This window comes from Prionailurus viverrinus, chromosome B2 (genome assembly GCF_022837055.1).
Source record: "Prionailurus viverrinus isolate Anna chromosome B2, UM_Priviv_1.0, whole genome shotgun sequence".
In the NCBI taxonomy this organism is placed as follows: domain Eukaryota; kingdom Metazoa; phylum Chordata; class Mammalia; order Carnivora; family Felidae; genus Prionailurus; species Prionailurus viverrinus.
Window position 1 is genome coordinate 95,226,198 of NC_062565.1, and position 16,218 is coordinate 95,242,415.

General features: G+C 43.1%; 1 protein-coding gene across 1 annotated transcript in view; it reads right to left on the reverse strand.

Annotated features, from left to right (window-relative positions):
- Positions 1 to 5,711: 5,711 nt before the first annotated feature.
- Positions 5,712 to 16,218, reverse strand: part of PREP (prolyl endopeptidase) — a 126,216-nt gene continuing 115,709 nt past the window's right edge. Inside the window, exons 12-15 of the mRNA XM_047860322.1 lie at positions 16,085 to 16,179; positions 13,172 to 13,303; positions 9,324 to 9,480; positions 5,712 to 6,281 (exon numbers count right to left, since the gene is read on the reverse strand). Coding sequence (XP_047716278.1) covers positions 5,987 to 6,281; positions 9,324 to 9,480; positions 13,172 to 13,303; positions 16,085 to 16,179 — 679 coding nt within the window. The 3' untranslated portion in view covers positions 5,712 to 5,986. The remainder of the gene's footprint in view (positions 6,282 to 9,323; positions 9,481 to 13,171; positions 13,304 to 16,084; positions 16,180 to 16,218) is intronic.

A 16,218-nucleotide genomic window follows, 5' to 3' on the forward strand; every position in this document is an offset into this window, starting at 1 on the left:
TCTCCTTCTCTTTTGTGTATCTACTATGTGTTTTTGCGTTGTGATTACCATGAGGCTTACATAAAACAACTTATAACAGTATTTTAAGTTGATGATGACTAAGTTCAAACACACTCTAAACCTCTACAGTTTTTTACTTCCCTCTGACTCCACAATTTGCTTTTAATGTCACATATTACATTTACCTTGTGTAGCCATTAATATTTTTTGTAGTTATGGTTATTTTTATTTTGTCTTTTAACCTTCATACTAGTTTTATAAATTAACTCACCATTTTTACATTAGATTATTCTGAATTGTATAATATATTTACTTTTGCTAGTGAGATTTATACTTTCATATGTATTGCTCTCACTAATTAGCACCTTTTCCTTTCCTTTCAGCATTTCTTAGAAGGCATTTATAGTAGTGATGAACTCTATAGCTTTTGCTTGTCTGGAAAACTATATCTCCTTCAATTCTGAAGGACAACTCTGCTTGATAGAGTACTCTTAGTTGACACTTCCTTTCAGCACTTTTAACATATTATCTTGCTCCTTTCTGGCCTGCAAAATTTCTGCTGAAGAATATACTCATAGTCTTATAGAGTTCCCTTGTATGACAAGTTGTTTTTCTCTCTTTGCTTTAAATATTCTCTCCTTGTCTTTAACACTTTAATTATGTGTCTTGGTGTGGATCTCTTTGGGTACATATGTTTTTGAACTTTCTGGGCTTCCTGGATCTTGCTGTCAGTTTCCTTTCCCAGGTTGGGGAAATGTTCAGCCATTATTTGTTCAAATAAATGTTCTGCCCCCTTTTCTCTCTTCTTCTGGGACCCTATAATGTGAATGTTGGTCTTTTTGATCTTGTCCCATAAGTTCTTTAAGCTTTCTCATTCTTTTTTCTTTTTGCTACTCTGATTGGATGAGTTCCACTGCCCTGTCTTCAAGTCCACTGATTCTTTCTTTTGCTTTATCTAGTCTGCTATTGAACAATGTAGTGTGTTTTTTTTTAGTGCAGATATTGTATTTTTCAGTTCTGTGACTTCTGTTTGGTACTTTTTTATATTTTCTCTTTGTTGAAGTTCTTACTGTGTTCATCTACTCATCTCTCAAGCATGGTGAGCATCTTTATGACAGTTACTTTGAACTTTTTATCAGGTACATTACTTACCTCTGTTTCATGGAGGGCTTTTTCTAAGGTTTTGTCTTAACCTTTTGTTTGGAAGGTATTCCTGTTTCTTCATTTTCTTTGACTCTGTTTTGGGTTTTTATCTATTATTTAAAATAACCACTTCTCCCATTCTTGAAGGGGTGACCTCATGTTACCTTACTATTGAAACCTATTGTTCAACCCTGCCCTAGCTCTTGATTGTCTGCCAAACCTTTGTGATTGTCTAAGCAGCCTACTATAGTCTTGGTGGCTTCCAGTAGGTTGAGGGTGTACCAAGATCTCTCAGTGCCCTAAAGGAGAGTATCTCAGTCAGCACCTAGATTCAGGCTGATTGGAAGCCAGACACTCAGACAGCAGCTTTTAAAATATGCCATTATTCCTCTTTCAGGGGAAGACTGGACATTTCTGTGTGCTCCCTCTGTGCTGATCCTTGGGATAATAGCCAGTTAAGAACTGTTTCTTTGTTTGCCACCATTAACACAAGAACACAAGCCCTGTGAACACAAGTACCTCTGGCCATGAAAGCCAGGCTATCAAGGGATGTGGTATGGCCACAAATGCTGGAAACTCTGATGATATGGGGCAGGACAGAGGCAGGAAGATGATGACACTTGCCAGCCTCCCTGGTCTCCAGAGGGGATTGTAGTTTTCCCTTAGATATGTTTTTAATGAGAAGTTTGCCCTTTAGGCCACAGTGATGAAGATAAGCTAATAGGCCTCTTTCACAGAAATACTAGAGGTGCATTTCAGACTGCTGTCTCTGTGTTGTGCCCTGGCAAGGAGGGAGCCACTTAAGAACTGTTTCTCCATTTGCTGCAGTCCTATGAGACTCACAAATGTAAGTCCCCCAGGCCACCAGAGCCCAGTGTGATCAAGGGTTGCCCTTAGGCAGCAGCTGCAAAATCCACGGCACCAGATGTGTGAATGAATTCCTTTCCAGGAAATACTGGTGACACAGAAGGAGGCAGAAGGAGAGTGTGAAAATGGCTCCCACTGGCCTCTGTTGTCTTTAGAGTAGTTCAGTAGGCTGCTATGTGTGTGTTAAGTTAGAAGCCTGTCCCTCCCTCAGGACAAATCTTTAAGATAAGCACCCAGGTGTTTTTCACAGGAAGACGGGGCACTTTTCAGTTGGCTTCCTCTCCGCTGAGCTCTGGGGGTGGCCAGAGCAGTCTGCATGAGCCCTTTAAGAACTGTTTCTTGGGTGTGTGAAATGGGTGAAGCCGTCACAAGGCATAAACTTCCAAAAGTTTTGGGGATGTCATGTCCAACATGGTGACTATAGTTAATAGCACTGTGCTGTACATTTGAAAGTTGCCGAGAGTAGATCTTAAAACTCTTAGAATTTTCTCTATTCTCATGGACTTTTCATCTTTCAAATTAAAACTGTGAGTAGACTACAGAAAACAAAAGTACTTCTCATTTTGCTATAGCCTCCAGGTCTCATGGTCACAAACACCATTGGCTGTCAAAGCTAGATGCTTTGGGGGCTCGTCTCTTAGGTACAGGTCTTAAAAGTTGGGGTGCCAGATGTGGGGTCCAGACCCTTCACTCCTCAGGAAGAATCTCTTGAGTTGTGAGTTCCCCCTGGGTGGCCGTGCTGGGCGTGGAGGGTGGTTAAGGTAAGATTGTGTCTCAGCCTCTCCTGTTTCGATGTGTGTTTTCTCATTTTCCCAATTCATAGGACTTATCTACTTGTGTTTCTTTTAGAGGACATTATTCTGTATGTAGCTGTAGATTCAGTGCATCTGTGGGAGGAGGTAAGTTCAGGACCCTCCTATGTCACGATCTTGAACAAGAACCCTCTTGTTTATGATCTTAGTACTACAATAGTGGGTAAGAGTACAGACTCCAGGGTCCAGCTGCCAGGGTTACTGCCTTGCCTGTTCACTTCCTGGCTGGGGAACTTAGGTCTTTGTCGAATGGGGGTAAGGGTAGCAAATGGCTTGTAAGGTTGCTTGAGGACAGAGTGCTTAGGGCTGGGGGGCACTGGGGACTCAGCAAAATAATTTATCCTCTGTCTTCTCCATCTGGAGGGTCAACTTCTTGAGGGCAAGACTTTTTTCTTGGCACCCCTGCCCCCTAGAATGAATGGATGGAGACTATGGCTAAATATTCCGTATTCATTGGCCTCAGCCCTCATCCCACTGGCCTGACTATTGCATTCCAGTCCGATCTCTGCTTTTTTCTGGGCCCCTCACAGCTTTCAATCCTGTCTTTCATGCACCTTTGGGTCTTTGTAGCCTTTCTGGTCAATGGCTATGTGGTCTGTCCCAGGGAACTCCCCAAGGCTGGTGAAACTGTGTATAATACACAGACCGGTGACAGGCTTTCTTGGGTGAAATTTAATCTTTCCAGCGAGCAGCACCATTTGTGTGTAATTGCCGAAGTTCTAGTGGGAGTATTAGGACACAGTAATTGCCAAATTTTACACTATTCCAGGTGTGTACACATGAAGCATGGTAAATGTGACTATTTCACAAAAGCCACAAATGCTCTATGGTGTGTGTAGCAAGGCCCTGTGATGAGGCAGTTAGACTACCTGTGCAATGTGTGCAGCTTTGTTTTCAAAACACCGTAGATCAGTGTAAGACAGAGCGGAGGGGCAGAGCACTGGACAGGAGAAGGTGGCATCTAATAGGGGAGATACCTGAGATTTGGGAAGGAGCCAACCTCATATACTTCTAATGTTTAAAGCTTAAGAAAGCTACCTGCAGGGGTGCCTCAGTAGCTCAGTCGGTTAAGCGTCTTTGGCTCAGGTCGTGATCTCAGTTTGTGAGTTTGAGCCCCCCACATCAGACTCTCTTCTGTCAGCATGGACCCTGCTTCAGCTTCTCTGCCCCTCCCCCACATTTTCTGTCTCAACAAAAACATTAAAAACAATTTTAAAAAAAAGCTACCTTCAGTTTGTGGGCTCAGTTAACCAGCTAAAATCTAGATGTGAGAGAACTCGCAATTAGAGACCAATTATTTGGTAGGCATTTTTATAAGTGTACCGTATTGCTTATTTCTCATAATTACCACTCACTAAGTGAGAGTTGGGATTTGAACCTGGGCCTGACTGACTTCTCCTGAAGCTGAGACCCTACCCACTGCATTTTCACTTTCCACTGTTAAGTAGGAGACCTCAGCGGCAAAGTAGGGCTGGATTTTGTGCCAGCTTGACAATGCTCTGGACTGACTGGGAACAGCCCAGTTGTTCGTACCTCAAATGACCCAACTGGTCTAAGGGAAAGGCCGCCTCTAGCTTATCTATGCAACTGTATTTTTTTCCCTGCCATGCTGGTCAGCAGGTGCATGGCAGCTAGTGTTAGCATCTGTCCCGGTAGGTGGTGGGTGGTGGTGATGTCAGTCTGTACGTGCTGATAGCGGGCGGCACACTTTTCTCGGGGGGAGGGGGATACAGTGCATCACATGTTCGATGACAACCACACTGTATACATTTCTTATTGAAACTCTGATAGAATACCTGATTCTAGGTGAGAAAGTAGCCACCTTTCAGCTAGGCTTGCTATGTAGTGATATATACTTGACAGAAAACGGTGTCTAATTTCAGACCTCAATGTGAAAGGCAGAGCTCTAAAGAAAAGCACAAATATGTATGATTGGAAAATCGGACTTATTTGGGGAAGTACAAGTTAATGGAATAACGAGGTGATCTTTTAAACTTTTTTAAGGTTAAGATACTTCCTACAAAGTAGTGGTTTTATTTTAGTCATCTGATGAAGCAAGACAAAGAAGAAACTGTTTTCTTCTCATAAATTAGATCAGCATTTCCCAGACTGATGCCCAAAGGAACAGTGTTTCATGAGATGTTAATGCCTTGAAATGTTATGAACTATCCTTTGAGGAATGGTATATCCTCCTCCTAAAGACGTGGGGTGGCAGGGGTGAGGGACCGAAACTGTTTAAGTCTGTTCCTAAGTGGTCCGTGGGGGGAAACAGCTTGGGAAATGCTGAAATTTCTGATTTTAAGCTAGGTTTGGATAAATGTATCTGGGTAGTTCACTCGTGTGATCTCTTAGTTTTATATGCTAGGTACTCCGATGTCCAGGATAGTTTGTAACCAAACTGATAGGTCAATAATCTGAAGCTTCTGGTCTGCTGCTTTTTAAGAAGAGGTGTCCAAAGCAAAAGAGCCCTGGCTCCGATGGTCGGCTGAGTGGTTAATACAGAGGAGAGTGAGCCTGCCTCTAATGGCCGCGTCACAATAAACCAGGGAGCTGGAATGGATGCACTCAACCTCTTCTCAGGGCTGGCCTTCTAGGACTTCCTTGTTTGGAAACTAACTTGTACGGAAAGGCGAACTGCTTTTCCAACACAAAAGTGATGTGATCCAGAATGCCCCTCAACACAAAGGAACCAGAAATCAAGCCTCCCATTCTTAAATAACATTTATTATTGTTGTAAAGAAGTCTTTTTCATGAGAACAGCTCTCACATTTAAAGCTATATTGGTTACGGTTACAGAAGCACATTTCACTGAGTGCTCTATATGAAGTGTGCCCGACTACGGCTCTGAATTCAGCGATCTATTATTCACGATGTGTTGGCTGCCATTTAGCTATTTATCCAAACATGCCTTTTTAATTTTTTTTTTTTTTTTTTTTTTTAAAACATGTGCCTGCACAGGGTGGAAAAAGAAACGCCAAGGGCTTGCTAAAAAGGAGAAGCCTAAAAAAGATAAAATTCCCGCAGCAGTTCTGTTCAACTGCAGTCTGTGAGTGCGGGAATAGTGTCCACGTGGGGAAGCATGATGCCCAGTGGTTTCTCCGGGTTAACGGTGTGAAAGCCCTTGAGGTTTTCCCCGGCTGTCAGGAGGGAGTGGGAAATTCCATTTACTGAATCCAGTCGATGTTCAGGCACCGTGCTATGAATGCAAACATATCCGAGACTTCTTCTATCACTTTGGCCGTGGGCTTCCCAGCCCCGTGGCCTGCCTTGGTGTCCACGTGGATAAGCAGGGGGTTGCTCTGCTTCCGGCTACGGCCCACGATGTACTGAAGGGTGGCAATGAACTTCAGGGAGTGGAGTGGGACCACGCGGTCATCGTGGTCGGCGGTGAGGAGCAGCATGGACGGGTACTGGATGTCGTCTGCCTCCGGTAACTTCACGTTATGCAACGGAGAATATCTGAAAGACAAAGGCAGTTTCGTGGGGCCAGATATCTAAAGCAAAGTTGTTTGTTCGCTAGGCTCATCAAGGAGGACTGGTGGGCCCAGTGAGCGAGGCAGCGTAGCAGCTTAACTTCTCCAGCGACGGCTGCAGCTAGCTGGCACACGGGGGACCGCCACAGACCCTGCCTGCATCGTCAGCTGGGCCCTAGCGAGCTGCGCTGTTGGAAACCAGGCAGCGGTGTCACGTATTTGCTTGCGCTTTGGAAGACTGTGTAAAAAGCAAAAAACTCTAGGGGCTGTTGAAATGACCGTAACTATATATGCACACTTACGGTCTTGAATGATTCCCATACTCTTTAGACTTACTTTTTCGTGACTACAAAGCGGACTGACTTTAAACCAGATTGTGGACGTCATAGGTGCAAGCCTTTCTTTTGTTGGAAAACTTGAAATTCAAAGTTACAGCTTTTTGCCCCTTTAATATCTATGAAACTTTTATTCCAGGCTCAGCTTGGCAGTCTTGGGAAGAACATGGGTCCCCTCTGGGCCTCTTGCCGGCTCTCACAGGCCAGCAGAAAGAAACGGCCTTTGGCCGATGATGATGGAGTTAGTGGAGGAGCAGAGAGGAGGCACCTTCTGAAGCACAGCCTTCCGGGTAAGCTAACAAAAGGGTTTTAAGAATAAAAGTGTAGCCAAATTAAACAGTAATTGATAGTAGTTAGGTGAGCAAGATGTCTTATTTTTTCTTCACGTCTGACTCAATATGGACATCATGTCTTGCAGAGCGTTCGGTATTAATGAATACCATCAACTATTTTAGTAGAGTTTTATTTGGAGGGTGAATAGTCAAAAATAGTAAAATTTCTGCTCACTTAACCATATCAAGACTGAAAAGTTCTGGAGGTAAGCCTCCCAACAGAAAAGAGGGGGGTGGCAATGGATCGGTTTTCTGGTTCATTTAAGAGTGCTCTTGGATCAACCCCAGATAAGGGTTAGTTCTCGGGGAAAAAGGTTTGGAAAACTCTGCCTACTCAGAATACCAACCCCTACCTGTGAGATTCACACACATGCCACACTTATACATCAAAGATTCTGAGAAGTTCTGTAGAAAATTTATTGAAGCTATTCCCAAACTTGGAAATTCAGCTCCTTCATTGGGGAGACCCCCTTTAGTCTCCGGACGGTGCTTCATGGGACACGCTGCAGGGTTTTAGCAGCTCCCGGTAAGGCCCCCTCTGGCTCAGCTTGTGGTGTAGGGCTGAGCTCTCTGCTCATTTGGGAACAGGAGGTATGAGGAAACTACTGCCCTGCGAGTGCCAGTTTGGAAAATTAAAGTCTAAAGTAGGAATATCCCAGACATCTTGAGAGAAAAAAATACTTAGAACCTTCTTTCCCCCCAAATTAATTTTAGAAGTATTAAGTTCCATTGAATATTTTGTTGCCTTTGATAAACAATTCAGTCAGTATTTTCAACTGAGTTTAGATGGGACTTCTCTCTCTACGTGTGTATTTTCTTTAATTTGAACTAGAGCCTCTTTAAATATTCAGCTTTTACTGGTATTTGCCAATGAGGTTATCTGTGTGTTTAAAAGTATTTAACGAAAAAACTTTAGTCATTTTAGCTGAATCTCTAAGTGAGGAGCTAGCCACAAAAAGCACTGAAAGAAAAAGTTTTTGGAGAAATTATTGTACTGAAATTTAAAGTTGACTGAGAAGGTTGGGACAGGGGACACAGAGCTCTTCCACCATCCTAAGGGCAATTCCTAACTGCTGCTGCTAACGGTCTCCAAACCCCTAAATGTGGGAAGTGAAAAGAATGTAGCTTGCAGTCTCGAAGAGTCTAAACACCTGCCATTTTCTCACTGTTCTTGCCAAAGTGGTTGAAGGCGAGGAATGAAGCTATGCAATACTTTCATAATGTGATTTATAGTTTCAAATATACATGGTTACACTGAGAGAACAAAATAAGTTTAATGTACTTGCATACATCTCTATTTCCTTCTTAAAAAATTCCATATATAGATGTAAAGTATGATGACACCTTTTTCTATTATTTTGTGATTGCTAGGATAACAAATTACCATAAGTTTGGCAGCTTTTAAAACAACACAGATATCTTTTTTTTTTTTTTTTTCCTTAAGAGAAAGAATCCCAAGCAGGGAGCCTGCTCAGTGCAGAGCCTGATTCATGGGGCTGGATCCCATGACCTTGGGATTATGACCTGAGCTGGATGCTCAACTGACTGAGCCACCCAGGTGCCCCACATAGATTCTCACAGTTCTTTCGGTCAGATGTCTGGGCTGGCCCAAGTGGCTTCTTTGCTCTGGGTCTCAGCTAAAATCCAGGTGTCGGCTGGCTGGGCTCTTATCAGGAAATTCTGGGAAGTAAATCTATTTCCAGACTCATTCAGTTCCCATGTGGTTACAGGACTGAGGTTTCCATTTCTTTGATGACTGAATGATGGCTGGGGACTGTTCTCAGGTCCCACCGGCCCTTCCCCCATTTTCAAAGCCAGCAATGGCAGATCTAGCCCTCATGATTCCAATCTGACCTCCCTTTCTGCTGCATTCCCTGACTCCAGCCAGAGAAAGTGCTCTGCCTTTAAGGGTTAGTCACTAGACTGGGCCCACTTCAGTAATCCAGGATTATCTCCTTATTTTAAGGTGAGCTGACTGGTGACCTTAATTTAATCTACAAAGTCCCTTCACAGCAGCACCCAGATTAGTGTCTGATTAAAGAAACCAGGGGACAGGAATCTGGGGTGGGGCTTATAAGTCTGCCTATCACATCTTTGTAGTTTATTGTTGTTAAAGATCAAAACAAGGAAGACACATAGGTATTCCCATCACTTTCCCTACTTTTGCAGTAAGTTATATGCAAATATGAGAAACTGTAGAGGACAAAGAGTCAAACACTTATCTTTTTGACTCTGTTCAGTAGTACAATATCACACGGTTAGTAACACACATACACACACACACATACATACACATATACGTATACATATATCCGTATATATACATATATGTATATATATCAATATGAATTCAAACCTTACTTGATAAGCCATTCGAAGTGTTGTTTGCTGTCTGAGCACCCATAATCAGTGGTCCAGGCATGACCAATGGTATATTTATGGAACTTCAGCATGTCCATTACTCCAACTTGGGCAATAACACAACCGAAGAGGTCAGGACGCTGATTTGCACAAGCAGCTGAAAACCAAGATAGAAAAGGGAGGCAGTCTATCATTAAACATCTAAATAAACAAAAACAAAATAACACTTTAAATACTTTCAGAACCATGGTTATCCTTTTTCCTAGAGCACAGGAAGAAACCATCATAAATCCCCTGCCTAATGGCCATAAGCTTTTCTCCCTCCTTTCACTATATCTGAGGGGTAGGGTATTCTCACCAGGAATAGAGCTTTACTCCCCAAAGTGAATCTCAATAGGGGAGTGTTATTTGGAAAAAGTCAAGGACTTCCTGGAAAATCTGTGTCTCCTGCTCCCTTTCCTTTTTTTTCTTTTTGTTTCCACGAAGAAAACTTGTTCAGGATCTATGACATAATAAGAAATATATATTTAGTCCCTGTCCCCAGTTCCTAGCACAGAACTCCTAAAACTCTTGGGATTTCCTGAGTGATAGGGGTAAGAAATAACTGGCCCCTTTCAACCATACCTGAGTTTATGCTAAAGAGGTGACTCTTGGTGGCTCCCTAGATGGCTACATGGTGGGGACTGGTGGCTGGAAGAGCCAACCATGTGATTGGAGAGGTGGATCTTTAATCCCCACCCCTGACCTCTGGGGAGGGAGGGGCTGAAAATTGAATAACAGCTAATGATTTAATCTATCATGCCTGCACAATAGAACCTCCGTAAAACCCCTTAACAGTGGAGTTCAAAGAGCTTCCAGGTTGGCGAACACACTGAAATACTGGATGGGTGGCATTCCCGGAGAGGGCATGGAAGTTCTGTAAGCACCCCTCTACCCCATCCCCTACTCTATGAATGTCTTCCATCTTACTGTTCCTCAGGTCTATGAACTGTTCTGGCAGATTCTCAAACCTGAGGAGGCAGGTATGGAACCCCAACTGATAGCCAGTCAGTCAGAAATACAAGAGGCTTGGACTTGGGTGTCTGAAGTGGGGGCAGTTTTGTGAGTCGGAGTTCTTGCCTTGTGGAGTCTGTGCTGACTGTGGGCAGTATCAGAACTGAACTGAGCTGTAAGACATCCAGTGGGTGTCTGGAGAGTTGGAGAATTGGTTGATGTTGGGGGAAAACCCCACACACGTGGTGTGGGAAGTGTCGTGAGTAGAAACTGTTCATACAGCCCAAGGCAGGGACTGAAACCCAGAACGGGCTCTAATTAATCAACTAAACAGTACACATTCTTGTACTGTTTTAAAATATTCTTCTTTGTATACTTAAGTTATATAAATGTATTTCTTTGTTTTGATAATTCAACAAGTGTTTATTGAACATCCTGCTGTGTGCCGGCACTGGAGATATACCAGTAAATGTTTTAGTGGGAAAGATAAGTGAACAATCAATTCCAGTATGGGCAAGTCTGGGTGCTATGGAAGTGGGGGGCAGGGGTACCCAACCCGGTGTAAGGCAGATAGGGAGGCTTTGCAGGGGAGTCACATCAAAGCTGGCATGACGAAGAGTTAGTCAAGAAAATCTGGGCTTTTCCTGCCTCTGGCAAAAAACCTAGTTCGCACCCTAATTCTGATTTCAATCCTCATTCATAATGCCAGATCCTGAGTCCTACCCTGGGGGACCCTGATTCTCTCACTCAGATGTGAGAGGGGCTTTCCATAAGCCCCTTTTTAATAAGCATTCAACACATTGACAAAGGGAAATCCAATTCTGCAAGTTCCTCATGGGAACAGGTTTGCCAAAAGACATAAACCAGTTCCTGAATATCAAACTGAAAACATAAAGAAGTTATTGGATGAAAGAGTAAATTATAGAACAATTCTCCCACTATTAGAATCAGATGGTATTTTCAATACCCCTTCTCATTAAATCTTAGATTTGCCCTTAATGCTTCTCTTTTACACCTTCACATACAATCCACGTGCAAATTCAGTTCACTCAAATTCAGGACACACCCAGAATCTGCTCCCTTCTTGCTACCTCCATCGCCACACTCCAGGGCCACGCCACCACTGGGCCTCACTGGGATGGAGGCCTCCTCCCTGGCCGCCTGCCTTTCTGCCCTCACCTCCCCTTCCGTCTGCCCTGATTGATCCCATCACAAAATAAGTCAAATTATGACACTCCCCCAAAGGCTTCTTATTTCACAGAGTAAACTGGGTCCTCTACACTGGCTACGGGGTCCTGCCTGCTTTCGCCTCCTGCCGTCTCTCACCTCTCCTGACACTCTCCCTCGCTCACCATGCCCAGCAACAGACGTGGGCCTCTTTACTGTCGCCAGAATGCTCTGTGCTCTTGCTGGCCTCAGGGCCTTTGGTGTGTTGTCTGCCTCCTCCACTAGAACAAAAGCTGCGTGGGGTCAGAGGTGGTGTCTGTGTTGTTTGAAACTGTATCAATGCCCTGTCTAAATTTGAACAAATTATTTTGGACGTATGTATTTTACCTCCATGGGAAAATTTTTTCACAAGACTATATTCTATTTTTTACAAGACTACCCCTCTTTACAAGAGGGGTAAAGAGTAAAAACAGGTAGGTATTCAGGTTTTTCAATGACTCAGTACATTTCAAGGATAAGGAAACTGAGTGAATGTGCTGTCCTCCCTGAACCCTCTTCCAAAACAGTGGATTTTCACATGTGTTTTTAACTTGTGCCTGTAAGTCCAGCCTACATTTGTACAATGGCCTGTCATATCCTAATGACGTTGGGTGTAGGACCCTAGCAAGCAAAGCCCATAAATGTTCGTTACCAAGTGAAATTTAACTACCAAAAATTAGGACAAGCCACTTTGAGGCAGTGCCACTTACAGGTAAAAGGAGACTCTAAAACCATAGTGTTGGGGTGCACCCCCAACATCACACACTTTCCAGCTGTGTGACCCTAGGCAAGCTACCCAACCTTCAGTGCTCCTGAGTCATCAGGAAAACGGGACTAACCCAATCCCAGTCAGTTCCTGTCTCTTGGGCTGTGTGAGTGTCAAATGAGAATATGCATGAGAAGAGCTCAGCCCTGGGCCCAGCACAGGTGCTCAGCAAGTGAGAACTAACAGTATGAACTCGCTCATTACTGTTACTCTGTGCATCCACCTGTATGCTACCTCATTTTCTCCATCTCTCCTCTCGCTGCACCCACAGCACAGGTGTTCAACAAATGTTTCATGATGATCATGCAAGTTCTGAGTAGCACAACCATAGGGGTTATCAGGCTCAGTCCCGTGATGGCTGAACTCTATAAACCTGTGGATCCGTGTGGGGACAGGGTCCTACCCAGTGTGCAGCTCAGAAGAGCTCAGGGCAGACAGGAGGGACAGCTTTTCAGGCTATCATGAATCAAGTCTACGTAAGATGGGTTCAGCAGTATCTTTTTTTTTTTTTAATGTTTATTTACTTTTCAGAGAGAGGGAGAGACACAGAGTGTGAGTTGGGGAGGGGCAGAGAGAGAGACACACATAAAATCTGAAGCAGGCTCCGAGCTGTCAGCACAGAGCCTGATGTGGGGCTCAAACCCATGAACTATGAGATCATGACCTGAGCTGAAGTCGAACGCTTAACCGACAGAGCCACCCAGGTGCCCCTCAGCTGGGTCTTTATGTGTCATTTATCAGGTACCTACTCCAATACAAATGGGTTTTGTTGTCTTTGGACCACTGCTCCCATCCATGAGCCAAGTAAATCAAGAGCTGTCTACAGTGTATCTGAAAACCCCCAGAGTGTTAACTAGTAAGTACAATAAAATCCAGTTCTCACCCACTAAGAGGCCTCCATTTGAACCTCCATTAATAGTCAGCCTCTTGGGAGATGTGTAACCTTCCTTGATGAGATATTCTGCAGCATGCTGAAAGTCATCAAAGCAGTTCTGTTTGTTTGCCAAGATACCACCTGCAATGTGCCAAAGTGAAAGACTGGTTAAGAAACAAAACATTAAAAAAAGACAATTTTAACCTAAATGGAATTCAAATGATAGGGCAGAGTTTCAACTATTGATCACTTAAACACAATGGGCTGACACCACATTAAGAATATGCATCGTGGAAATCCATCAATACCACAATCACCAAGCCATAAGGTGGATTTGTATTTTTCTAAATACAACGGCAGTGGCCCAAAGAGAAGAGATGATCTGTTATGTCAGAGAACCATGAGGACCAAAGTATGAAAGCATGTAATCAGAACGAACCTAGGTTTTTGGAGAAGCTGAACTTAACCTCGAGCTGTGCTCAACCCTTTCTGAGCTCCACCTAGTGAACAACGATGGGGCTGTGTGTGCCTCCCCCACCTGGGGACGACGGCAGTGCTCTGCACAGGTGTGCTTCTCAGCCCTCTCCCCTTTGCAGGAGACTGAAATCCTAATGATGAGAAAGAAGTTCTTTGGTTTTGCTCTTAATTAAGGAATGTAAGCAGGAATTAGGTGGGAAGGTAGTGCTGCAGAGAGCAGCCTATTACAGTTCCTCAGTTCTTGAATGAAGATCTCAGACATCTCCCCAGAGAATCCGGATTTCCTCCTCTAGAAGTCATCCAATGTATACAACCATGCAAATTATGTAAAGAGAGGAACATTTGTAAGGTCTTGGAATATTTAAAAGTGAAGGCCAAAAGTCAAAGATGTACCCTCAAAAGAACAGATGTCTGAAATAACTGCCTATGAAATGAACAAGAAGCAGGCATAGCTCTAATTAGATATCTGAGATTAACCACTTCTACAGAAATTCAATTAAAGATGAAGCAGTGCTACGAAGAAATTTTTTCATATCAAAACAAATGTTATTAAAATTTTAATCAGAAATTATCAGTGAATTAGAACAGCTAGGATTACTTAGTTTCCAGAAATAATATCATTTTGGGTATATGACTATATTTTCTAAAGAGCACTAAATTTTAAACTCCATACATAAACAGAACGGAATTTAGATATATCAATGTTCAGTATACTAGGGTCTAACTGGAAAAGTACATTTCTGGTCCTATGCCTAAATCTGGAGAAGTTTATGAATCAGTTTAAACACAGCACAGATCGTCTACTGTTAGCCTCCCTCAAGCTCCAAACTCCACCCAGGGCTTTTGGACAATAAGTTGGTTCTAATTAATACAGAGATGAGAAAGAGCACTGTGCCTATCATACATAGCATGGTACACACCTGAAGACCAGAGGGGTTTTATGGGGAAGAATCTGGGTTCTCCAGGAGAGGGCCACAGGACCAGGAGTCCACGTAGGGGTGTATGTGAGTTAAAACAAACGTTGTCATTAGTAAATCAGGTGTTTCAGGTGATCCAGACTTAGCATACGGATTTGGGATACGAGTCAAATATATGGTATGTAGAGATTTTCTTATTTGATCAATCATCTCTTAATATCACAGTATGATTTTAAAGTAATTAAACTCTTAATATCAGGTCAGGGTCAAAATTACACAATGACCATTGATAAAGTCTTTGGGGATGACACATGGGAGTAATTGACCTAATGATGGCAGGCAGGTCAGGAGCCCATTTGTTAATGAGAAATACTCTTGCTAAGATGCTCAAATAATTTATCTGATGTCAGCCCTTGGGGTGCTTGGTGAAATGTTCAGTCAGACCTGGCCTTTCCTACATCTTGACATGTAACAGGTACTTCTGAAAAATCTCTTTACAGATCTATCCTCATCATTGCGGCCTGGATTTGATGCAGACAAGGCCTCAAATTTGGGAACAAGTAGATATACACAGATCTGCTGTTCCTACTGTGGGAAAAGACCCCTTTAACCTGGGGCTGCTGACCAAGCACTGGTGGCCACCTTTGTCCTAGCAGGCTTTCTCATAAATGATGGTCAAGGGTCAAGAGAGGGGAGAAACCTGGGGCTGTGAGGGTGAACGTGTGTTCCTGCATCCTCCTCCAGCTATTGGTTAGTCTATGAATTCCAGATACACAAAAGGCTGGGAGAAAGGATGTACCCCATATATAAAGAAAAGGAAGGGTTAGGGCTTTAAAAAATTATTACAGTCTGGAGAATGAAGTTTCATATAGAAGCAGTATTCTCAGCCAACTGGAATACACATTTCAGGAGCCCAGAGACCGGAGCCTAAATCATTAAAACCAGAAAAGACAAAGGACGGAGCTCCTGGGTCTAAAACCTGCCCATCATGGAGTCACAGCAGCAAGGCCAGGAGGATGCTACTTCTCAGCAATCATGGGAAAATCAGAGAAAACAAGGAAAGAAATGCCCAGGAAGCTCTATTTTAGATTGCTCTTTTTCTTTTAAGAGAAAATGACCTATTTGAGAGAGCCAAATAATGCCACACAACCAACCTGGTATTTACTAAGAAGAGATAGAATAAATACCAAAAAGTGCCCTGCAGATTCACTTTTGACAGTGATAGATAAAAAACAAAACAAAAATGAAAACAAAATAAAAAAAACCCCACCAATTCTGATTATGGTCTAAAAGGAATGTTTCTGAAAAATACATACTTCATTAGATTAAAATAAACAGATTACAAAGGGAAACAAAATGTGAAAACACGGACTTGTTTTTAGAGGGGCAGTGGTGCCTGCAACATGTTTGAAAATACCTTATTTTTCACTTGTCTAGCCAAACACTTTTCTGCTCCTGACCCCGTCAGCTCATTCAGACGTAGCTTTTGCTATGCCATGTCTGTGTTTTTGTAGAGAAAATACTTCACCTTTATGCCACGTCTCTCCGTATTCGCCGCCTCCTCTGATGTTGGCCACTGCAAGGACACCGCCCATGTGTCTCACAAAGATGAGCCTGGACACACTGAGAAACAGAACAAACAGTTAACCTTCTGTTAACTGC